Source organism: Pelodiscus sinensis, chromosome 3 (assembly GCF_052426305.1).
Source record: "Pelodiscus sinensis isolate ZL-2025 chromosome 3, ASM5242630v1, whole genome shotgun sequence".
NCBI lineage: Eukaryota > Metazoa > Chordata > Testudines > Trionychidae > Pelodiscus > Pelodiscus sinensis.
Genome location: NC_143054.1, coordinates 14,064,964 through 14,089,649, shown reverse-complemented (window position 1 = coordinate 14,089,649; position 24,686 = coordinate 14,064,964). Strand labels below are relative to the sequence as shown.

Here is a 24,686-nt window from a genome sequence, read left to right as displayed (position 1 = left end):
TGCAAAGTCAAAATTTGGGCAATGTCAGAATTAAGATTGCCTGTGTGTCTCGTGTTCGCACAAGTAGTGGAGGCCGAGAACTTGTCAAAGAAAAGGTTGCCAGTATTTTTTAACATGGCAAAAGATTATATTTTTCATTAGCCTCACTTTTGGAAATGGCTGAATGGCTTTGGCTGACGTTTAAAAAAAAATCAGCTTGAGGCAGACAATTTCAGTGTAAACAGTTTAAAGTTGTGAGAAGTTTATAAGCAAAGCAGTTGAAAACTTACGAGGATATATCGGGCAACCTTTGTAATAAGTGATGCTACTAGCTCTACCTATAATACAGACACAGCATCTTTATATACTCCCACAAGCTAGTAGTTCTATCTCAGATCACATACCCATCTCCTTCCTTCCTTCCCACGCACCCTGGTGTATCTCCCATTGGGAAAGGTTAGGAACTGGTATTTAGTCAGTGAGTAGGACGGGGTGAATCATAGAAGTCTCTTTAGGGTTGTCTCCTGGTGGGCTGATCATTCCACTGACACCTACTTTCCTGCACTCTGAGGCTTCCTACCACCCTGGTCTGCTGGGCCAGATCCTCTGGTCTCCCTTAGACAAGGCACAGAGATGGGGTTATCGCCCCCCTGCAGAGCAACACAGACACGATCCACTTTAGCTGTGATAAGGCTCAGCTGTCAGGGTTCAGTCCCCAGAAAATCAGCCCCCTAAAGATACCCAAACCCCAAATAAATCTGTCTTACTCTGTGTAAAAGTTTTACACAGGGAAAGCTCATAAAGTCTGCTCACTTTATCAATGAAAGAGAGATATGCACAGTGGTTGTTTCCCTCTCCTGGAACCATTATTCATACTGGGCTTGATAATAAACAAAAGCTTTTTTATTAAGTATAAAAAGTGGGATTTAAGTGGCTGCAAATGAAAACAATCAGATCCAAGTAAATTACTAAATTAAAATGAGCAAAAAACACTTAGTTTATTCTAATCCACTAAAAAACTCATAACATGAAAATTCTTACCGTAAACAGCTGGTCTTGTCTCAGGTAAAAGCTTTAAATCAGATTTCAGTCCCAAGTTGATCTTTACTCTGGCTTAGGTCTACAGCTTTTCAGGGCAGGCCAGGCAATTTTGAAAGCTAACTAAAGACAAAGGCTGATTGCTTCCCATTGCTTTAGTAGACTTTCCCCCAGGGCAGGAATCCTTTGTTCGGCATCCTGGAAAAACGTCAGGGGGTTTGAGATGGATTCCAGTACCAGTTAGCGTGGTCACGTCTTTCTAGGACCAACCACAGTTTGCGCTTACAGGACATCCAAGACTATTCACAGGTTGTTGGTTTGACTACTGAGTCATTAAGTTTCTGGTGTATCAGTAATGGCCCTCATTAGCACATTTACAATTATAAACAGATCCACAGTTCATATTTCTAACTTCACCTACAAGAATGATACATGCACAAAAATAAGATATGTAGAGTCTGAAGGTTGTGACATTACAATTGAGATGTTACAAGATACATTTTGCATAAAGCATCTTTGAATTATGCATATTCATAAGCCAATTTTTCATAAAGCCTGGGGTGGGGTGACACTGAGGCTATATTAGAAGCTGAGCAGGATGCAACAAAAAGGCCAAAAGTGGAATATAGGGATATTAGATAGTGAATAATTGAATAATCGTTTAACTGCATAATATTTTAGTGATTACACAATTATTTGATAGTCTCCAGTACGCTCACGGCCCCACCCCCAGAGACCCTTTTGCCACCCTGAATTGTATCAGGTGGCAGTCGGGAGCTGGTCCACGAGGGGAGCCAGTTTAAAAACAGGCAGCAGGGTGGAGCAGCAGCAGCCCCTGTCCACAGGGGGTCCGAGCTCTTCACGACAGGAGCTGTGCCAGCATCCAACGGAGCAACCTCTGTCTGCAGCGAGCTTGGGCCTGTCACAGACAGGGGCTGTTGCTGCCTCCCCCACTGCTGCCTCTAATAGAGGAACCAGCGCATGGGAGGGGGAAGGGGAGGCAGCTCCATGGATCCGGTGCTCGTTGGGAGCCAGCTTGTGGGGAGTCAGCCCACGGGCACCAGCTCCTGCCTCCCCCCACCCCTTGCTGCCTCTGACACAGAGGCAGCAAGAGGAAGGGGAAGGGGAGGGGGAGAGTACGTGTAGTCAATAAGATTAACCAATAAACCCAGGCTTATCAGTTAATCGTGTAATCGACTGAACATTGCCATCCCTATAAATATAAATATTGGAGAAGAGGACCCCTGAGGTGGAAATGAAGGAAGGAGGGAGGCAGGTAATTCAAACACGTGCCAGGAAAGCCCCATAACCCTCACTGGGACATTAGTTTTGGGTTTCATAATTAACCCTTTAAGAGGCATATTGTATTGACAGTGGGGACTCTCATGATGCTGACATCTCCTGCTGATGCTTATGTGCTATATCTGCTGTGAAAAAGGTAGTTCTGAAAAGTGCTTTGTCCCTCCTTCCCCCCCACATGTATTACAGACTGCTCGGAACTGGAGTATTGATTAGATATTATCAGTTGAATTTTTCATATCTTTCTTCTGCAGCCTTTTCTCAATTATCTTCTCTAGGAGGTCAGGAATTGTTTTGCCCCTTTAGCGCTAAAGAAGGTGAACCTCAGGACATGAAGTAAAATTCTAATTTAAGCAGGCGATAATTCAGTTGTATCAAAAGGGTTGCCAGGCATCTGGTTTTCAAGCAGAATGCCTAGTTGAAAAGAGACCCTGCCGGCTCCAGTCAGCACTACCAACTAGGCCATTGAACGCCAACTCAGTGGCATGGGCATGCTCCGTACCTGGCCCGTGTGGCTCCTGGGAAGCTGCCAGCATCTCCCTCTGTCTCCTAGGAGGAGAGATGGCCACAGGGCTGTACACACTGCCTGACCACGAGCACCAGCTTAGCAGCTCCCATTGGGCCAGGATGGAACTGTGGCTAGTGGGAGCTGAGGGGGTGGTGTCTGCAGGCGGGGGTGGTGTGCAAAGCCACCTGGTTGTGTCTTGGCTTAGGAGCAAAGAGGAAATGCTGGCAGCTTTCCAGGAGCTATCTGAGGTAAACACCACCCAGAGACCACTCCCTGCACCCCAACCCTCTGCCCCAGCCCCGATCCCACTCCTGCAGGCCAGACATTGGCCCCACCCCAGAGCCCACACCCTCTCCTGCCCCCCAGCCCGGACCCCTCTCCAACACCGTGAACCCCTCATTTCTGGTCCCACCCCCAGAGCCCTCACCCTCTCTCACACCTCAACTCCCTGCTCCAGCCTAGAGTCCTCTCCTGTACCCCCAAACCATCATCTCTGGTCCCACCCCAGAGCCTGCACCCCCTCCTGGACCACAACCCTTTGCCCTAGTCTAGATCCCCCCCAGCACCCTGAACTCCTCATTTCTGGCCCCACCCCACCGCAGAGCCCTCACCCCCTCCCATACCCAAACACCTGCTAAATTGAATGCTGAAGGCGCGCCCATCAATGCTGGAACTCCTACTCCTCGCGAGGAGTAAGGGAAGTCAATGGGCCCTCCCATGGTGAGGATGGTACAGAAGCTTGGCTTAACATATGTCAACTCTAGCTACATTTTTTACATAGCTGGAATTGCATTCCCTCAGTCGAACTTCGGCTGTAGTGTGGACCTGGCCAAAGAGGGATGGGAAGTTCATTCTCTTTTCAATGCCTAGTGAGAGAGGGTTTGAATGACGATCTAAGTGATTCACTTTTGGCAAACGCAAACTACTTTGTGACACCACGGAGCTTTGCTCTGCTTGATGCACTAAACTGGTAGGGTTGGCTTGCCCTCTGCCTACCGAACCCGAACAGTTGTGTTTTCCACTCGCTTTCAACACCTGTAAAAAAAGATGCTACAAGGTGCAAAGCAGGAAGGAAGGAGGCATCTTATTAGAATCTCCTGCTCGTGGAGCTGAAGGACATATAAGAAACCTGCATTTGCAGGAGAACCTAGACGACAACTGGCATTTAGCCGAGTCTGAGAGCTTGGTCCTGAATAGTTTTGTGACACTGAGTAATTTCTGTTTAGTTCTTTGTTTTGGCAACGACCCAAAGGCCTGGAAGTGGTGGCTAGTTGGATGTTATGCCCAATGTCTTGTAAATCTACATCTGGCTACTGTTTCTCTGTGCATATTAGCCCAGACCATTGGTGTACATTGGAGCCAGTGGAGCTGTGCCGGGTTACACCAGCTGAAGATCTGTCCCATAGGATCCAGCTAGAGAAGAACCCCCTGTTGCTGCCCTGTGCCATGGCCCTCAGGTCACCTAATCCTGCTCCCAGAGCCATCCTTAGTCAGGTGCGGGGCTCAGGGCAACCACCCCTGCTGCATGCCCCATCCTGTCCCACTTTTGCTCCACCCCTTCCCACCCCCGCTCCGCCCCCTGACCCAAAGGCCCCTCCCCCGAGCAATGTGAGCTGCGTGATTACTGGGGGGAGGCGGGGGGCAGGCACAGGGCAGCAGCACTTACTGCACTTACTACAGTGGTGAGAGACACAGAGACCCAGCAGCCAACTCCACTCTATCCTGCTGCCCCCTCCCAGCCCGCTGCACTCCGCTTCACTGCAGTGGTGGGAAGTGGAGCACTCCAGGGCTGGGGCCGCTCAGCTTCCTGCTGCTGTGGTGAAGTCAAGCACAGCTGGCCAGAAGATGTGCGGCAGGGGGTAGCAGAGCAGGCAGTGGGAGCACCGTGGTAAGGTGAGGGCAACTCCTATTGCTGCCCTGCATCAGGTTCCCCAGTTCATCCTCCAGGACACTCTGGGCCCTGCCCATAGGATGGTTGAGGCAGCTGCCAGGGGGCCCCCCAAAGCACAGGGCCTGGGGCAGCTGCCCCGAACTGTCATATGGATGGGACGGCTCTGCCAGCTCCCAACCAATGCATCACTATTGCTCCTAGTACAATTTTAGTGTCTTTCCACTTGCATATCGAATCCTGTTGAAACTTATTTAGGGTTCCACGGTGTTTTGTGAATTTCACTAAATTTTTTGTGTGCAGTGTAGTTGTAGCTGTGTTGGCCCCAGGATATTAGAGAGACAAGGTAGGGGAGGTAATATCTTTTATTGAACTAATTTCTGTAGGTGATAGAGACAAGCTTTCCAGCCACACGGTGCTCTTCTTCAGGTCTCGGAAAGGTACTCTGAGCCTCACCGCTAAATGTAAGGTGTAACCGATGGTTTAGCATACGTAGTTAGCGCAGATTCTAAGGCAGCGGTTCCCAACCTTTTTTAAAACGCAGACCGGCAAACCCACTCTCAAACTTTGGGCAGATCGGTGACATTCTATTTGCATATTCATTGTGCAAATAATGAATATACAAATATGCAAATGTTACTGGTACACCTCTAGCCGTTTGTCACCTCCCCACCCCCCCCACCGCATGCCGGCCACAGGGCTGCAGGGCCCTGTCAGCTGTTCCCCACTCTGGCACTCTGAGTGCAGAAGGAGGGGCCCAGCGAAGACTTTAAATATACCATGCCACTACAGGCACTGGTTATGAAAACTTTCCCCAGAACTACAATACACAGATTTTAGGGGGTGGCTGCCACCATCAAGTGATTTTTATCCTTAAAACTGGGGTCAAACACTTCAGCCCACCCCCCGGGTAACCCAAGATCTTCTGCCACAAGAGAGCTTGAAAAAAGACAAGAGAAAAACAAGCTGCAGTCTCTAGTAGCTGACCCAGGGGTGGGCAATAATTTTTGTCTGGGGGCCATTTCCAAAATTTTGGAAGTAGCCCCGGGCCACCCCAGAAGGGGTGGGGCCTAAACAGGTAAGGGTGGGCCTATCCCACCCACAGACCATGATTAGTCTGGGGATAGGAGATCCCCTTTGCCCCCCCTTCCCACTAGGCACCCATGCCCTGGAAGAGGCTTGGCATGCTCTCCCACCCCCAGGCCAATTGAAGAGCCACACGCTGATCGCAAGGCGGGGGCAGAGAGGAGAAGGTTTTGCGTGTTCCCCTGCTCCCAGGTCCTAATTGGCCTGGGGGCGGGGGAGCAGCAGGGCCTCCATGGGCCGGATCCATTCACTTGGCGGGCCGAATCCAGCCCGCTGAGGCTCTTTTGCCCACCCCTGAGCTGATCTCTGAGTCTAAGGTATGCTGATACACACACACACACAGACCTCCTGTAACTTCTAGGACACAAGAATCAAATCATCACCTCAAAAAAATTATTTTTTATTATAAAACAAAGATATACTTGGTTGCTAGATGTTACAGAACTAAGGAAAACAAATTAAAAACACAGAGAAAATCTCTAGAATCAGTGCTTAGATGGTAAATGAGGAGGAGAGACATAGATTCACACAGAGCAGTTCAAACCAAACTACAAAATAAAGAAAAAAATACCCTAAACGTGACTTGATTCACCTTTTTTCCCTTGACTTACTTCCAGTCTTCTCTTTGTTCAGTCCTCTTCCATGCCATGAATTCCTTGGAGGTATGATCATGCCCCTTAGAGGTATGGTAGTCCTACCTGGGTTTAAATCATTCTCTGCCTCTCATCTCCTGGTTTAAGTCACCCACACAAAGAAAGCAGGCAAGGAATCTTATACAATTCAAATTTCAGCACCATATGCCCATGGTTCTTCTTGCTACCTGAGTTTAACCCCTTAGTCACCAGGTGCGGGTCAACACTTCTCCTATCCATTACAGGCCTCTTGACTAGGGTTGCCAGATGATTGAAACAAAAATACCAAACACTGCCCCCCCCAAAAAAAACCCACAGAAATAATTCTGTTGAAGGGGAAAAAAAAGGGAGGGAGACCAAAGTTGTTGAGCAAAAAAACAGATCGTCAGTGTTCTTGCGCAAATTCAAGCAGCCAGTGTAGACAGCTGGCAAGTTTTTCTGCAAAAGCACCTGCTTTTGCGGAAAAACTTGCCAGTCTAAAGGCAGACAATATGTCTTTCTGTTTCATACCGACTTGTTTTGGGTAATATGGGTTGTACCTGGAAGTAGCAATAAAATATCAGGGGTGGCAAATTTTGTTCTGACCTGCACGAAATAAAGGCCTAGCAGAATTACAGATGTGATAAAATGCAGAAACCAGTAAATTACTTACTTGTCAAAGACACTATAAACGTGTCCATTTTTTAAAAAAATTTATGTGCATAGCAGGCTAACTTCACCCCAGCATAAATCTGTTTCACTTTGCTATCCATCATTTTGTGTTATGTCAAAGTGGGCTATAAAAATCCAACTATACAGAGATACACAGGATACATTGCTTTTCTATTAAATTGGTGATTAATTTAAAGCAGTACCATGAAATTGACAGTTATTGTTCTGATAATCAGTTTGGATGGCTCACTAAAGTGCTGTCTTTTGATTGTTTTTAAATTGATTTTATATGAGAAAGCAGGCAATAAAAAACCACAAATGCCAACTTACAACTTGTATGTTGCCAAATGCCACATTCTTTTTGGGATATTGAACAAAGTAATTTTTTACAATTCATCAAAGTTGCAAAACCAGACAATTAAACAGGCAATACTCTATAGACATAAACTATTTACAGTAGGAAGATAAAATGAGACCAGTGTTCCGGTAAGCTGAGTACTTGGGTGGCCACCCAGGAGAGATTCAGGTGCCACCCAGTTGATTAGCAGAGCACCCACATTCAGCAGCATGGTGGTGCACATTTGTACATGCCTTGGTGCATATAATAAAATGTATTCCATCCATGGGTGGAAAAAATTAGAGGGAACACTGGACAAGTCATGCATAAATACGGAAGGAAAATCAATGGAAAGACTATTAACTTCAGTGGGCTTTGGATTGACCCTACGTACCAATAACGAGGCTGTAATTTGCATATATGTGGAATAGTTCACATTTTTAACACAATACCCAGGATGTATCATTTTGGAATCACTGCCTGTGAATGGCTGAGTGGATGTCATGGGTAACAGCTAAACAAATCCGAAAGAACAAGCTGCAAAGTCATGCTTCAGCACAGGGCTGGAAAGGAAATTACTAGGCTATGTTTAGACTACAGGGAAGATTCGAAAGAGGATATCTTCTTCCAATCTCACTTTCGAAAGCAGAGCTTTTGAAAGTGAAAGTAGTTTAGATGCGGCTTTTTTGGCGAACCTCCGCCCTTTGTCGAAAGCCACGTAAACCTCATTTTTTGAACGAATTACTTTGTTCTCTAGACCCACACCAAACCTGGCCACTGGAGTCTGGATCAAAGCTCAGTTTCCTGAGAGGTTATGAATTTTTCCTTACCCTTCACCTTCCCAAGATATGCAGCGAAAAGGATTTAAAATAAATCTGGGGAGATGTGTTTAATTGACAAGGAGGCATTTTTCATGTTCCAAATTTCAGACTATGCCCTGTTCTTGATAATTGTACTGAAACGGGAGAAACAAAGTCATTTTGGATACAAAATCATGTCCGAGACTTCAGTTAAGTTACTGTGGGCATGATTTACCTCTCACTTACACTAACATTTAAATTATTACTATGTACACTCATGTAAATGAAGTCGCGGTCATGCCCTAGATTTAATGATTTCTCCCTTTCATCCTGACTTCTAAAAATGTCCATAACCATCACACTTGTGCTCTGTGATCATCCATGCAAGCTCTTAATCAAACCACTCTCTGATTTTGTTACCTGCTTTCTATAAGACAATGTTTCATAGAACTTCAGTTTCCCCCTACCACAGCTAAAGTCTTTTCATTTTTTACAGGAGAAATTTGAGGGCTTGTTCCGTGCCTATGACGACTGTGTGACATTCCAATTGTTTAAAAGCTTCAGACGTGTGCGGATAAACTTCAGCAGTCCTAAGTCAGCTGCTCGGGCCAGAATAGAGCTGCATGAAACACAGTTCAGAGGGAAGAAGTTAAAGCTTTACTTTGCACAGGTAAGAACTTTTTGGCATGAAAATCTTTCTCTCCATACGTGTTAATGGATGGCTGCTCTAAGTTATTGTGTTACTGAAGACACATTGTCTTATAGAATTGGATGAAAATAATAGCTATATTTATTTATTTTGAAGTAAATGGGACAAGTGTTTCTCTTAGGCTACGTGTAGACTATGGGGTTTTGGCGGGATCTCGCAAAACCCCCGCCACATCGAAGGAACGCGTTTGCTCTCCGCTTTTTTTCGCGGAAGAGCAAACATGCTCTTTTGGGGAGCCCTCTATACCTCGTTTCATGAGGCATAAGGGCTCCACCAAAAGAGGAGGCTTTTACTCCATTTGGCTCAGTCTAGACAGGGACAAATGGCGGAAAAGCCTCTTCGGAAAAATAAAAGTGGAAATAGCTTGTAGTCTAGACCTAGCCTTAGTTACAACTGTGTAATTCGGGATCAACTCCTCTGGAGTCAGTAGCATTACCTTGGATTTACACTGATATACTTGAGAGCAGAATGTGTTCCTGGCTATACTGCACCCTTTTTCCTCAAAATCTTATGCAAATGAAGCACGGATTAGCATATCCTGTGTTTGAAGCACTCATAAAAGGCTCAGGTAAACGGTGTGAGTTTCCTGAGTCCCAGATTAGGGATGTTAAAATTAGATTAACCAACTAAGAGAATAGTCAATGGAATTTCCGTTGACTATTCGATTAGTCGATAAGGGTGCTTCTGCTTTGAAATGTAGCAAGAGCCTACCTGGCTGTTGCTACATTTCAAAGGCAGAAGTGCCCTGCGGTGGTCCACCTTTGAAATGTGCAAGAGCCCCAGCAGGGGCTCTTGTGCATTTCAAAAGACTGAAACACTGCGTGAAGTCTGAGGCCAGCGGGGGACTCTGAGTTCCCCACCGGTCCCAGGCTCCATATGGCACCTCTGCTTTGAAATGTACAAGAGCATCAGCGGGGACTCTGTACATTTCAAAGGTAGAATGCTGCTGCTCTGCCCCTGCCCCATCCCACTGAGCTGGAGCCGGGGGGAACCGGCTTTTAAGCCAGCTCCCCCCAGCATCTCCTCCTCTTTCCCCCACTTGCTGCCTCTTTCTGATAGAGACAACAAGGTGGTGGGGGGAACAACTAGTCAACTAGTGTCTTTTGCTTATCGGATACTCAACTAGTCGATTAGTCACTTACATCCCTATCCCAGACTAAAGCTGTGCCCTCTTTTTGGAGTCCAAATATCATCCCCCAGCATTCTGATTTATTAACTGGAAGTTCCAAAATAATAGTACATGTACCCTCCCCCCTTCTGCTTAGCACTCGCCTGTCCCAGCCCTAACTCTCTCTTCTAGAAGGCCACTCAGACCTTCGCCTTCCTTGTGTTCAATACTGAGTCTAAGCCACACCTGCCCCAGTGAGTACCCAGTAAGCCTGAAGTTCCCTGCAGAGTTCTGAAACCTACTAAGAGGATGGGCCCACAAGAGACCCCCTTTATTCTATTACAGTACCTCGGGGGGAGGAAGTTTCCAACTGAACAAAGCCATGTAATCTAGCAGTCAAAGGCATAAAGAAGTTTTGTCTTTCACTCACTAGAACTAGAGGAATTCAGTCTCGAAATAATAAACCATTTTTTTACAGTGAGTATAATTAGCCATTTGAACAATTTGCCTAGAAGTTGGTGAATTCTTCATCACTCGCAACCTTTCAATTATGACTAGATTAGATGTCTTTCCAAAAGATACACTCTGTCTTATTTGGAAGTTCTGAGTTTGATGAATGATTGGGTTAAATTCCACAGCCTATGTGATGCAAAATGTCAGACTTAGATGGTCACAATAGTTCCTGCTGGCCTTGAAATCTATTCATGAAGAGCTCTGGAGCCTGAAGCACTGCATTTAGCTACGGATGGGGGAGGGGAGCAGAGGCACTCCAGGCTTGCTCACACAGCTGCACCTAAAGCTTAGAGCCCTGCATGGATACAAAATTTGTATTGGCATCCACATCCGTATCCACAAAAATGAGCCATGGATATCGGCACTGATATGGATGCTTGTGGATATCCACGGATTTGCAGGGCTCTATGAATGTGCCTGCCGTGGAGGAACCACCCCTAGGCATGAGATGATGGTTCTGTTTCCAGACCCATGCAACCCTTGGCCTCTCTGCAGAGACTGCTAATGAGTGCTGGTTGTGGCTGTGACCTTTGTGAATTAACAGCTGCGCCCAGGACAGTTGACTGAGGCGCCCCAACTCATTTCCCATACGCTACCAAACAAACAGCAGTATCTGCTCTTAGAATTCTAATCATTGTTCCAGTCACATGCCCGATGCTACAATAATCTGTGTTTCTGCTCTGTTCCAAAGGTCCAGAACTCTGAGACAGATGGGGACAAGCTTCATTTGGCTCCTCCACAGCCTGCAAAACAGTTTCTCATCTCGCCTCCAGCCTCCCCTCCTGTAGGGTGGCAGCCCATAGATGATGCAACACCCGTCATCAACTATGACCTCCTTTATGCAGTTTCTAAACTAGGACCAGGTAAGTTTTGTGGCCCTCTGGTATGGACAAGTGTCAGCTTAAACAGATTGGAAGCAGCGTGGAGATGAATAACTAAGGATGCAATTCAGTGCTGTGCAAAGACCAGCACAAGTTTTATATACAGCTTAAATCCAAGGTTTTACATAGGGATTACATAATGCGTAGGCCAGGCACTGGTTCTCTGCTCCAGATGAATTTTAACTATATGCATAACTGTTATTTCTTTCGTCTGTGTGCTTGGTGCAGTGCACAACACAAAGATATGGGCCATGCTCCCAGGAGTTTACAGTCTAAAATGCAGACTGTCAGGGCATTCTCCTCTCATGCCAGAGCCAGAGGATGATTATACCAAACATTCTCATTGCACTGGTTTGCTTTTTATCTAGGAGGGAGAATTGTGTGTGTGTGTGGGGAGTTATACATTGTACTATAGAAGGGCAGGAATAAATGTGGTTGAGCAAGTTCTAAGAGTTTCTTGCAACAAATACAGTGGGGCCAAACCTGCATGGTAATTTTGGTCTCAAGAGACCTAGCCCCAGCTAGGGTCAAGTCAATTTTGAGATTGCAAAAGACACTAGAATTCTAAGGGTGGCTCTGTGGAGATTGTTCATTTAGAGAATTAATCAATGAACAGACTTGAAAGAAGTGGGAAGAAGCTACAAGGTGAATGAAATCAATTGTGGCATCCAGGGAAGTCCTCTTATATGGGTTTCCCCCCACAAATGGGGATTATCAGTCCATATATTATAGCCCATTATTCCCGGCATCAATGCTATACACTTCCAAACTGCTGAATAAAAGGAAAACAAAGAATTGTCCTTTCCTCTTGCTGCGGCAGCATTATAAATGGAAACATGTAAATGAATCCTCTAGCTAACTGGGTAATAAATCAATAGCTGTTCTGGGGCAGTGAAATGTGAAATATCGCTCATTATTGTGCACTCTGGGACAGTGCTGCAAGAAGGTCATATTCACTCTCATTTAAGGAGCCTGCAGGGAGCAATATGAAAAGTCATTGTCAGTTCTTCCCCCTCCCTGCCCGCTTTCTATTTTTAGCTCTCGTTAGGGAGATCAATTTTATTTAACTGCAGAAGAGATCTGAGAACAGTGCTGCCATTCTCAGTCGTGCACTTGCTATAGTTAGTATTTCATTAAAAAAACAACAGAATCCTGCAGCTCATCTCTTTTGAAACAAGCTGCTGTGGGTGAGGACAATACTGCTAGCATCTTATGCTCACTGACTCTGACAGGACTTGTGTCCCTTTTCAAAAATCTGAAATTGTGGTGTATTTATTCCCGAGAAGAAAGGGCTATTTCACAGTGTGGTTTCTAAATACGTAAAATACAGGAGTCAGGCTCCTACAGCCCTTACTCACCTCCGTATTCTAATGGGGCGACATTCACTCCTGTGCAGATATTCAAGACAAAGCCCATGCACCATGTAAGTCCCACCACGTTAGTTCCACTATATGCCAAGAAGTAGAAGTGCGAATGCTTACATGTGAGCATAGTGGGAGAATTTGGGTTTTATGTTCATATTTTTGCAGTATAATGTTGACAGACAATAACAATGTTTCTTCTTAAGCATTTTTTAGATTTTTCCCTATTTTAAATTTTCACAGTTGCAGGGAATTGTGGTGAGTTCAGACAATTATTTCACGGCATGCTGAGATTCAAAGAGAGGAAGCTTTACAAGCCCCAAATTGTTAACATCGCCTGTCATAATTATGCCAAGTAATATCCTTAAACCAACACATTGGGCCCATTTCTACAATTTGTTCCCTGATCCATTCGTAACCAGCACATTGAAAAAGGCCACATCACTGGATTTTGACTCTACATTGTCAAGCAGCATTTTGCTTGCTTTGCCAATTGTAAATGCTAATTAGCGATGGAATTATTTGTCATCAGTTTGCGTGTGTATGTAACCCACATCCCTTCTAGGCGTGGTTCATTGTTCCATGTAGTGGCAGTTGGACCACTTGCAGAGAGAATAATGAGTGTGTTCTACAGCCTTAGCTGAGAGCCAGCTGGCTTTTAGCTCAAACTGTGGCGGCTCATGCATTAAGCTCCAGAGGTCCCAGGTTCACTTTTGCCTATTGACAATATATGTGCATGTTGAAATCAACATTTACATATAAAAGTTTAAGCCTTCCAAGTGATGGCATATCCAGCAGAGTCCAGTTGGGTGGGCCCCAACTTCAGGTGGATAGGCTATGATGGGAGCAGGGGTTAAGCCCCAGGCACAGCATCGGATGGAGCAGGATCATCCCCTGCTTCCTGGCCAGAGGGCGAGGCAGAGCAGGTAAGCTCCAGTACCCTGATTCTGCTCTCAAGCAGCAGTTCCCGGTGAAGTGAGGTTAGACTCCACACCCCATCCCAGCCCCTGGCTAGAGCGCAGACCAGGCTGGTGGATCAAGACAAGAGCTGGGGCACAAGGAGAGCCATGGGAGCTTTCATTAATGGGCCTGAATGCAAAGTGGGTGGGCCATGGCCCACTCAGACCCACCCGTGGTCACACCACTGCTTCCAAGCTTAGATTTCAATGGGCCAGCAAAGGGGTAAATTTCACCCACTGATTTCACTGTGACTCAAGTCCCAAAACTGGACCTAGACAATTTTTAATCCAACAAAATGAATACATTGTGCAATACTAGTAGTTATTATAGGCACCTATAAGCAAATTTAGCTCTTCCCTTCAGAGGGGCTCTCTTGTAGCAGAACCAGTAATGTTTCCTACCCTTGCCAAGACCCTGCACCCCCAGCTTGCTCCTACACCCTCCCTCCACCCTCTTCCCCCAGACTGCTCCTGCTTTCAGTCTGACTTTATCCTTATTCCTGCTAGTTAGGCTATTTATCTCCACTAGGGAGCTACAGGAATGGTCCTGCAGTTACTCACTTCTATATAGTAATTCATGCACAGTGACAGATACCTCATTGTGTGTGGGACACTGATTTCATAGAACCAAGCTCTGTCAAAGACCAGTTTTTCGGACCTGTTCCTACCGCTTTTATTCCTGTTGAAGTCAGTGGAGCTATTCATGTAGGTAAAATCTGCTCATTGGAGGGCTAGATTGTGACTAGTCCTAATGCAGCCTTGCAAGAGAGTCAGAAACTTTCACCTTCCTTCCACAACTTATATTCGAAGATCCCTATATCTTAGTTCCAGGAGTTGTGGGCAGGGGAGCACATGGATTATGTAGCCGACACCACTCCCCCACCCCGCAGAAGGCAAAGGACAGCAAGGAGAGGTATAGGTAGACCCATGCTTTATCCCCCCAGCACTGCCTGTGCTGTCCTGTGGAACTGGCTGGTCACATGATGGGAGTAAAATGCCTCCTGAAAAGGGTTGTAGCAATTACTGTGTCTTGCCATGTGTAATTGCCTCAGGAAATATGCGGTTGCTGAGTCACAATTTCATGGTTCCTCCACACATGTTTCAGTGACAGTTAAAATACATAATCATAATCGGATCCTACAGCGGATACATATTTAATATCACGTACATTCTGTGTAAATAAGCCTATTTTTAACTATTTAATGAAGCTGCAGTTTTGATTTTTTTTAAGTAAAAAATTAGTGATTTAATAAACATAAAAAGGGTTGGAGATGCCAGTGACTTTCAATTCAGAAAACTATGCAGGAAACAATTTAGGACGCATAAGTGGAAAAACTACTGACCATCAGGCAGTTGCTAAAGTCAGCAGAATTCTGGAAGGGTATGTCTACACTACCCTCCTAATTCGAACTAGGAGGGTAATGTAGGCATACCGCACTTGCAAATGAAGCCCGGGATTTGAATTTCCCGGGCTTCATTTGCATAAGCCGGGCACCGCCATTTTTAAATCCCGGCTAGTTCGAACCCCGTGCCGCGCGGCTACACGCGGCACGGAGTAGCTAGTTCGGATTAGGCTTCCTTCCATGAGGAGTACAGCTAGTTCGGATTAGGAAGCCTAATCCGAACTAGCTACTCCGTGCTGCGTGTAGCCGCACGGCACGGGGTTCGAACTAGCCGGGATTTAAAAATGGCGGCGCCCGGCTTATGCAAATGAAGCCCGGGAAATTCAAATCCCGGGCTTCATTTGCAAGTGCGGTATGCCTACATTACCCTCCTAGTTCGAACTAACGGGGTAGTGTAGACATACCCCAAGAGTAAATGCTAGCAGGATTTAGTCTTTAAGCCCCCATGCTTCCCCTGACTGGAAATCTTGGCTACTGTTTCCAACTTCTGGGCTAGTCTTGAAAACCTCTAGTCTCCACATCATTTAAACTATCCGATGGCACATACAATACCTCTCCCTTCAAAGAACAATTTCCTCTCCACCTCCCCCAAACCAGAAACCCTAAAACAATATTTCCTGATAAGTCATAAGAAGGCTTTATAGGAAATCCCTAGAAATAGGAGATGGAGGGTATTGTTATGCCTAGAAATAGGAGATGGAGGGTATTGTTATGAAAGATAGGATCAGTCTGTACTACTCAGTGCAACATGGCATGGCATGGTTCGAGTGCAGTGGTTTCCAAACTTTTTTTTTTTCATGATCCAGGTGAAGAAAATTGTTGATTCCTGCAACCCAACATAATTTACTAGGGTATGGGCTCCAGTGTGGGGCTGAGGATGAGAGCTTTGGAGTGTAGGAGGGGGCTCTGGATTTCGGGGGATCATGGCTGTGACAAGAGAGGCTTACCTTGAACAGCTCCCTGTTAGTGGTGCGGGGGGGGGGGGGTGCTAAGGAAGGCTTTCTGCTTCTTCTGGCATCACAGATAATGCTGCACTCCAGAAGCAGCCAGCATCAGGTTCCAAACCAATGGGAGTGTGGAGCTAGTGGCTTGGGGCAGGGGCAGTGCGTTAAGCCCTGCGTGCTCTCTCTCTCCTCCCCTTCAACCCCCCCCCCCCCCCAACTAGTAGCCGGACCTGCTGCTGGTCGTTTCTAGGGAACAGCGCAATCTGCAGTGCGGGACAGGCAGGTAGCTGCTTTAGCGCCCCCACTGGTTATCTGCTCCCCCTGCAGCAACAAGATCCAGTGCCCGACATTCCACGAGCTAGTACTGGGTTGTGACCCATAGTTTGAAAACAGCTGTCCTAGTGCACACTCCAACTTGTGATAACGAGGAGCAGAGTCACGATCAACGTAAATACTATGATAAGATCCTGAATAATCAACTGATGATATCCATGTTACCCTGGATTACCTTTTACCTGCAAAATTAAAGATCTCAGCTCTTCAGCTGAAGTAAATCTTCTCAGTGATACTGACTTTGAAAGTGCTATGCCAGTTTACTGTGACCTAGGATCCAGCCCCTGTTGCCTTTTGATGCACCTTTGTGTAGGCTTCTTATCTTTCAAATGACTATGACTTCACAATAGGCCCCAGTGGTGTTGTTATTTCAGGACAAATCAATAGCCCTGTGGCTAAGAGATATTTTTGGTCATCTGCCACCTTCACTTAAGGATAATGGATATGCTGGATTCCCGCCACACCTAAGCCACCTGCTTTCTGCTGAGGCAGGAATCCGACAGCAGAAACAACATTTTTATACATCTAAATATATCCACAAGCCTTTTTAAAGAAGGCAAGTGGTAATTCCAGTTGGTGAACTGATGTCATCAGCATGGAGAAATAGATGTGGTATATATAGCAGCAAGAGAGCCCAAAGCTGCTCTAAGAAGTTCAGTGGTTCAGGTTGCCTTTTACGGCAGTGCAAATCAGGACTAGCTCCACAAAAGTCTGAGGTGTGTCAGAGCAGTGTTGATGAGATGGACTCAGACCAGTGTTCTTACGGACAACTCTTCACAGTGATTGAAGAGGAAGGTGGACTTAAGGCTGGCTTTGTCAGGGTAGTGATGACCAGAGCATGCTTGAATTGTGAGGGGAAGGAACCAGAGGGGAGGTTGAGGAAAAAGAAAGAGGATTAGGAGGCAGGAGAGAATGGGATCCCTTGGGCAGGGAGATAAGAAATGGATAAGGAACTCTGGATATTAGTGATGGGATGAGGGAGAAAATGGTAGGGAGTAGGGAGATTGCGACATACTTTATCTGCCTGTGCCTAAAAAGGGCCATCAAGATCCTGTGTGGGGACGGAGAAGGATTTATCATGGAGTCAAATGTTACAAGTCAGTGAGGGTATGTCTACACTACAGCGCTAGTTCGAACTAACTTAGTTCGAATTAGTTAATTCGAACTAAGCTAGTTCGAACTAACGCATCTAGAACTAAAAACTAGTTCGAACTAGCAAGTCCACATTGAGTGGACTCTGAACAGGGCTTAAGGATGGCCGGAAGCAGTGCCGGCAGGGCATAAAAGGAGGACTTAGAGCATGGAGATGCTGTCTCAGGCTAGCCGAGGGCTGCGCTTAAAGGGTCCCGACCCCCACCCCGGACACACAGTTCTAAGGGGTGCCCCGCTTGCAACGAAGTTCTGGCTTGGAGTGCCCTGAGTGCCCACACTGGGCACATCACACCACTCGGCCATCAGCCCGGCTGCACTTGCCGCAGGCTGCCATCTGGGGAGAGGGAGTAATTGGGGGGCTGCAGGAGAGCTTCCACCCCCAGAAGCCCGCAGAGCCAGCCCAGTCCTCCCCATCGGGGGCTCGTACCCCATTCCTCCCTCACCTCCTTCCACTTACCCTTCCTTAGCCCCCCTTCTTATTGATGTACAAAATAAAGATAACGTTTCTTCCAACATTGACTCTGTCTTTATTGAAAAAAACTGGGGGAGACTGGGAAAAGGAGGTGGGAGAGGGGAAGAGAAAGGCTGGGAGAGGGGAGGGCAACTAACATGATCAGGGGTTGGGAACAGGTCCCAGATGAAGAAAGGCTACAGAGACTGGGACTGTTCAGCTTAGAAAAGAGGAGACGGAGGGGGGACAGGATAGAGGTCTCTAAAAGCAGGGGTTGGGTGGAGAGGGTGCATTCAGAAAAGTTCTTCCTGAGTTCCCATAAAGAAGGACTAGAGGACACCAAAGGAAAGGAATGGGTAGCAGGCTTCAAACTAGTAAGAGAAAGTTGTTCTTCTTCACAAAGCAAATAGTTAACCTGTGGAATTCCTTGCTGCAGGAGGCTGTGAAGGCTAGAACTAGAACAGAGTTTAAAGGGAAGTGAGATAAAGTGATGGAGGTTGGGTCCATGGAGTCCTATTAGCCAGAGGGTAGGAGTGGTGTCCCTGCCCAAAGTTTGTGGAAGGCTGGAGAGGGATGGCACGAGACAAATGGCTTGGTCATTGTCTTCGGTCCATCCCCTCCAGGGTCCCTAGGGTTGGCCGCTGTTGGCAGACAGGCTACTGGGCTAGATGGACCTTTGGTCTGACCCAGTACGGCCATTGTAAGCTCAGGGCTCAGTGTCGGGGGTCTCAGTGGACCCCCTTGATTTTCATGCACACCTGGTCCTGGGTGGCCAGGCTGGCAGCTCTCCTGCCCTAGACGGCCACTTTCCTGTGCCTAGTGCGGAGATCGTGGACGAGGTCCACGATGTCCGCACTAGCCCAGGAAGGTGCCCGCCTCTTGCGGTCCAGGGCAAGCTCCCGGGAGCCGCCAGCCTGGTCCCGGCAAGAGGGGGTGGGCTTGGGGGCATCGGGTGGGTGGCTCTGTGCCGTGCCAGGTGCAGGGTCTGCTAGCTGGGTGCTGGCAGGCTTGCACCTGGCACGGGCACCGTAGCCAGCCCGTGCCCCTTTAAGGGGTCTGGGGCCGGGAGGGGGGCATAGAGTTTCCCTGGTGTTGGCCAGAGTGGCCACCAGGGAAACCTGGGGAGGGCTAGCCTCCCACTAGTTCGAACTAAAGGGCTACACAGCCCTTAGTTCGAACTAGCTAGTTCGAACTAGGCGTTAGTCCTCGTAAAATGAGGTTTACCTAGTTCGAACTAAGCGCTCCGCTAGTTCGATTCAAATTCGAACTAGCGGAGCGCTAGTGTAGCACCTATTAAAGTTAGTTCGAACTAACGTCCGTTAGTTCGAACTAACTTTGTAGTGTAGACATACCCTGACACCTTTAGAGTGGGCTCCTCACACAATGATGCTGTCTCAGTGCAAATAACTGTTTAACGAACACCAAAGCTGTGCAGATCCCTGCCCATACTGAAAAATTGGGGAGGGGGACTGTTTGGGGTCACAACAAAAGTTTAACTCAATTAAAAACGAAACATTGAATGAAGAGTTATTCCAAATTGAAAAATCAAAACACTTTTTGTTTTTAAAATGTCAAAATGAAAGGTTCAATCGAGACAACGCAGTGAATTAGACACATATCTCAAAATGTTTTTAGTCAATCCAAATATACTTTTTTGACAAAAAATAGTTTTCACAGAAGAGTTTTTTCCTGCTTTAATAGATACATCAGTTGAATCCAGCTTTCACTAAACAACATAAAATTCAATCTAGGAGGGTTATGTGCCATCTGCTTGTACCTTCACTTTGGGAGTGCATGAAGTGTGTGTTAGAACTGACAGGTTTGTCTGGAAGCATTAATAAGTAAATGGATGGCCCTTCTAAAAACAAAGGATCTGTACTGCCTTGCCTCCAGTACTATATTTAAAGTATTTGGGCCAGTCTAATTCTTGCCTTCTAAAAATAACTAATTCACAGATTAAAGTTGAAACAACAGCTCTGATCCAGCCCTGGGGTAAGCAGGTGCAGCTCTATGGCAGACCACAGAGTTGCTCTTACTTGCACCGGGGCTGAATTTGGCCCAATATGTTTTAATAAAGATTTAAACACTAATCCCCACTTTAAGGATTTAAAAGGAGGGTTTTGAAACTTAAAAACACATTTCTTTCAAATGAGTCAGGTTCGCAGGCTGTGTTGTGGTCAGTTTCCCCTCACACCCGAGTACTAAGTAATGTACTAAATGGGGCAAATGTTTAATAGTTAGCTTTCTTAGTGATTGTTTCAGTCTTTCAGTCGAAACAAACCTCTTTCCTGAATCTCGATGGTGAACAAGAGGTTAACCTTTGGGGTTCTCTCCAGTCCTCTTGCAAAGATGTCTAGGAAGACAGAAAGATGAGGAAAATACCTTTGGGAAGTTAGACTTCAGCACCCAGAATGAGTAGGTGAACTTCAACCTGGGGAGATTCCTATTTCTCGTTCTAATGAGATTTATTTTCTTTCCTTTGAACAAAAGCTAACTATTAAGGTAGAGACCTTGCTGACTGCCATTGTATTTTTCTGCTAGCTGACAGTATTTTTATATTTCTGATTCTAGCTGCTAATTTACTTAATCTCTGTGTTTGGAGAGTGCCTAGTATATTTTGGCACTACTACAATCTAAATAATCAGCAAAAGTAAACTGGCATTTAATTAGGTCTGTAAACCTAATTTGGGACTAAGACATTATCACCAAAACACCAATCACTTCAGTGGAGACACATCAGTTCATATGAGCTGGGATTTGGCCCATGATTTTTGGCCTCAGTGTCCCTTTAAAATGTTGGAAGATCTTTTCATACTGTAGTTATTACCTTGGTATTTGAACTATTAATAGTATCATGGTAGGGTTCTTTTTAAAGACCTAAATAACAATGACATGTAGAAACCAGATTCTGTTTTTATAAAACCATTTTTGACTGTTTTATTGGCCTCATTTTCAGTCCAGCTGTAACAAGGCTTCCGTATTCAAGTCCGCAATTTTGTTTTCATTAAAAAGTGAATACAAAATTGTAGCCACAATTATTTGTGAGCATAACTGAGCTTCTTGAGTTTCCAAAAGGTGATAGAAACTTTCTCTAAGCTTTAATGTCCTTTAGAGCTAACCAGGCCAAGCATGGTAGAGCTTCTCCATATGCTTAGTAATCCTTGCCTCTCAGAGTCAAAGCAGCATAAATCTTCTTATCATTCTTCCACCAGAATTCAAGCTGATAGGATGAGTCCTCCTGCAGGTCTCATCTTTTTCCCATTTGTGTTCTACAGTGGTTTGTCTAGGGTCTATGAACCTTCTTTTACTGGACAGGAGATACTCTTGTGTCAGACCATTATTTCATACCTGTTAATGCTTCTCTTCTGACTGGCGGTTTAAAGTGACACTTAAATATTACTATATAACATTTGATACAGATGCTATGAAAGAGTAATGCAGCAACTTCAAGCATTTCCTAAAGTATAAAACACTAAATACCTTTTTACAAATCTATCAGGCCCGCTGATGTGTGGGACAAAGGGGGCAAATGCCCTCAGGCCAGGTGATTCAAAGGGGCCCAGGACTCCGGCTGCTGCCTCAGTAGTAGCAGTGGTGGTTGGAGCCCTGAGCCCTTTAAGTCACTTCTGGAGTGCTGCGCCACACACTCTGGGCAGCACTAAGAGCTGGCAGCCAAATCAGAGGCCAGATTCAGGACAGGCAGTACTTTAATCACTGTTTGACCAATGCAACTGAACTTCAGGGTGGATTCTGCTTGCCTGACCTGTCATGTGTGATTCACACTGACACATACGTGAAGAAGAAAAATACTCTTCACAGTGTTTTGAAATGGGATAGTCAGTTTGCATCCCACAACCAGACTTTCATTCCTGCTTTTCAGAGTCCTCAGCCACACAGGCTGTGAACTGTAAGGGACCTATGGGGAGATTACAGCCCCCCTGCCATTTCTGAACTTATGCAAGAGCATAGGGAGGCACAAGTTGCATGACAGAAACTTCTAATCAAGAAAAATCTGGTGTTGTGTGCATAAGATGCTTGTGTTCTGTTATTGGAAGGCATACATAGACACCTTCAGAACCTGATTTATGGGAGCAGTGAATCCTGATTTGTTCAAGTGACATTAATTGCCACTGTAGTTATTTGTGCTAGAGGCTTCTAAATGTTTGTCCCAGTGTCTATACTTATTTCGACTTCTCTTTTTTGGTAAAAGAAACCTTTGAGGGAAAATGTGAGCATAAAAGAATGTGGCATCTGAACTGGGATTATTACCTTTTAAGATGACAGTGGATGTGAGCTACTCCATGTGGAGTGCTAGGGAAATGGCCCAGCTTTATGTATGTGCTCTGCACCACAGAGCTGTTTGCAGCTGACAGCAACCAATGTGGCCCTCGGTGCTGGTTGGCAGCATTGACGTCAGCCCATAGCTGAGAAATTAACTGCAGCCTGCAGGGAAAATAGGCAAAGCAAAACCATATAATTTCTCCATACCGCATGACCAAGCTGTTTCCCATTTTATATTTTAGCTTCTCACCCAGCCCCATAGTGCTTTACTCAATTTGGATTCAGGAAAAGATGTCAAAAAATAGAGATGGGTTTAATATCAGCATTAATGGGATCATAGCAATAAAATATCTTCTTTTACCAAGAAGCCTAATTTGTGATTGTAAATTTGCCTCCCACCTCCATATAAAAATGCATCCTGTCCACTAATCCTAGGCCTATAAGCTTCACTCAGATAAACAGCAAACTACCAAAACACCATGCTTTCCTTTTGGCAGGTGGAGTTAATTGAAATGACAGAGGCTTAATACTGCAACTTTTTATTCCAAAGGGGGTGTGTAAGGCATAATCATGTAAATGAAGATTTTGAGGATCAGGCTCAGTAATCTATAAAACCTGGAAGAGAACCAGTTATTGGTCCTTTGTTTATGTAGCCCCTAGCAGTATTTATATAGCCCCCCAGGGCTACTAGGCACTATCACAATACAAATAATAAGTAGCCTTAGTAATTTATTCTGCAGCAAATAAGATTGGGGGGACGGGACTGATCTTCCTTAGCTATATGGCACTTTGCTCTCCTCCTAGAGCATTTACAGTAAATTTGCATTGGCCGTTCTTAACTCAAAGCAGTCATATAAGCACAGTTTGTTAAAAACACAGTAGGCTTTGTCAGGATCTTAATGCACCAGTTTGTCAAGCTCAATTAAAAATGCATGGTGCTTGCAGGCATCAGAGATGAAAATGACCTGTTCCAATAGTTGATTTATTCTGCCCCTGCCAGGGCAGTATCGTTTCCTACAACACATTTTCTAATCCTTTCTCCAGTTGAATTTCAACTGCCAAGCCATAAGAATTCCCCTGCTTCCTCGAGGAGACCAGGCCAGTGTCTCTCAAATCTCACCGTTAAAATTTTTTCCTGTTCTTCTTCTTAAATTTATTTTTTCTTGGTTCCATCCCATTGGGCTTAGTTACAGCCCCATATACCACACTGAATAGAGGCAGCATTGTTTAGGAGGTGGTGCAAAGGAGGTAGGAATTACTGAGTTCTGAGCTTGGCTTTTATTTGGGGGCTGTAGGCTAGTTATTTCATTTCCTGGCCACACTTTCCACCTCCACAACACTGACCCGTGTCACAGGAGAACTTGGAGGGTTAAGTACTCAGTGTGTTACAGGTCCCCCTTGGCACCTGATCTGCAGAGAAGAGGACTGTGTTACAACTACCACTAAAGAGCACTGGCTCCAGCAATAGCTGCTCATGCTTTTAGCTCTAGGTCTCTGGTTCAGTCCTTTGCCCGTCCATCAAGATGATGACTGTCATAAGAGCTATATAGATTCTGTGCCTACGTGCAGTGAAGGATATTTAGAAATGTTTACAGCTGGAACTGTTATCAATAATAAACAAATCCTCTCCCTCACAGCAGCTAGAGAAACTAGAGATGGGGCCAAGCTGCAGTGTATGTAACTTGATCTGAATGATCCTAGTGTGGAAGAAAGTTTGGGCCTGGGATACTGAGGTTTGGCTCATCTTAGATACAAGGAACTGCCAAGAAATTTTGTTTCTAGAGCTAAACCCCTCCCGCCACAGAGAGTGGATTTAGGAGATGTGGTTTTGAGCTGGGCCCATCTCCATGACCTTCAGCTGCCTTCTCTGTCCTCTTACATTTACATTTACACCTTGTCTACTCTGTGATTTCAGCTATGAGTGTAGCTGCATTTGTGCAAAATCCTGGCACAGACACTAGTGCAGTTTGTTTTAACTAGTCCAGATTATCGTGGATTCCACCTTTACACCTTGTTTACATTTAGGAATAGACCTGGTTAGTAACCTGTGGCCAGCTTTCAGTGCAGTTGCAGGGGTGCTGACCCCTACATGTAGAACGGGGCATGTAGAAATAAACTTGCATTAGCTCAGTCAGAGCAAATTCCTGTATGTCTTTGTCTAGGCCTAAGGCTCAGCTGTGGTGCAGATGTAACCCCCACACTTGGGCTACGTCTACACTGCACCTCTCTTGCACAAGAGCCTATGCAAATGAAGTTTGGATTAGCATATTGTCACGTTTCATTTGCATAATTAATTAGGGGCCGTTTTTGCGCAAGAGGCTTTTGAGCAAAAAGGAGCTGTGTAGATGTCTTCTTTTTGCGCAAAAACCCACT

The 24,686-nt window shown here is 45.7% G+C and overlaps 1 protein-coding gene across 2 annotated transcripts in view; it reads left to right on the top strand.

Annotated features, from left to right (window-relative positions):
* The window catches only part of RCAN2 (regulator of calcineurin 2), a 155,253-nt gene that overhangs the window by 121,749 nt on the left and 8,818 nt on the right, over positions 1-24,686 (top strand). For both annotated transcript variants that reach the window (XM_075923385.2, XM_006120674.5), the window contains 2 exons: positions 8,715-8,888; positions 11,240-11,411. In XM_075923385.2, coding sequence (XP_075779500.1) covers positions 8,715-8,888; positions 11,240-11,411 — 346 coding nt within the window. The remainder of the gene's footprint in view (positions 1-8,714; positions 8,889-11,239; positions 11,412-24,686) is intronic.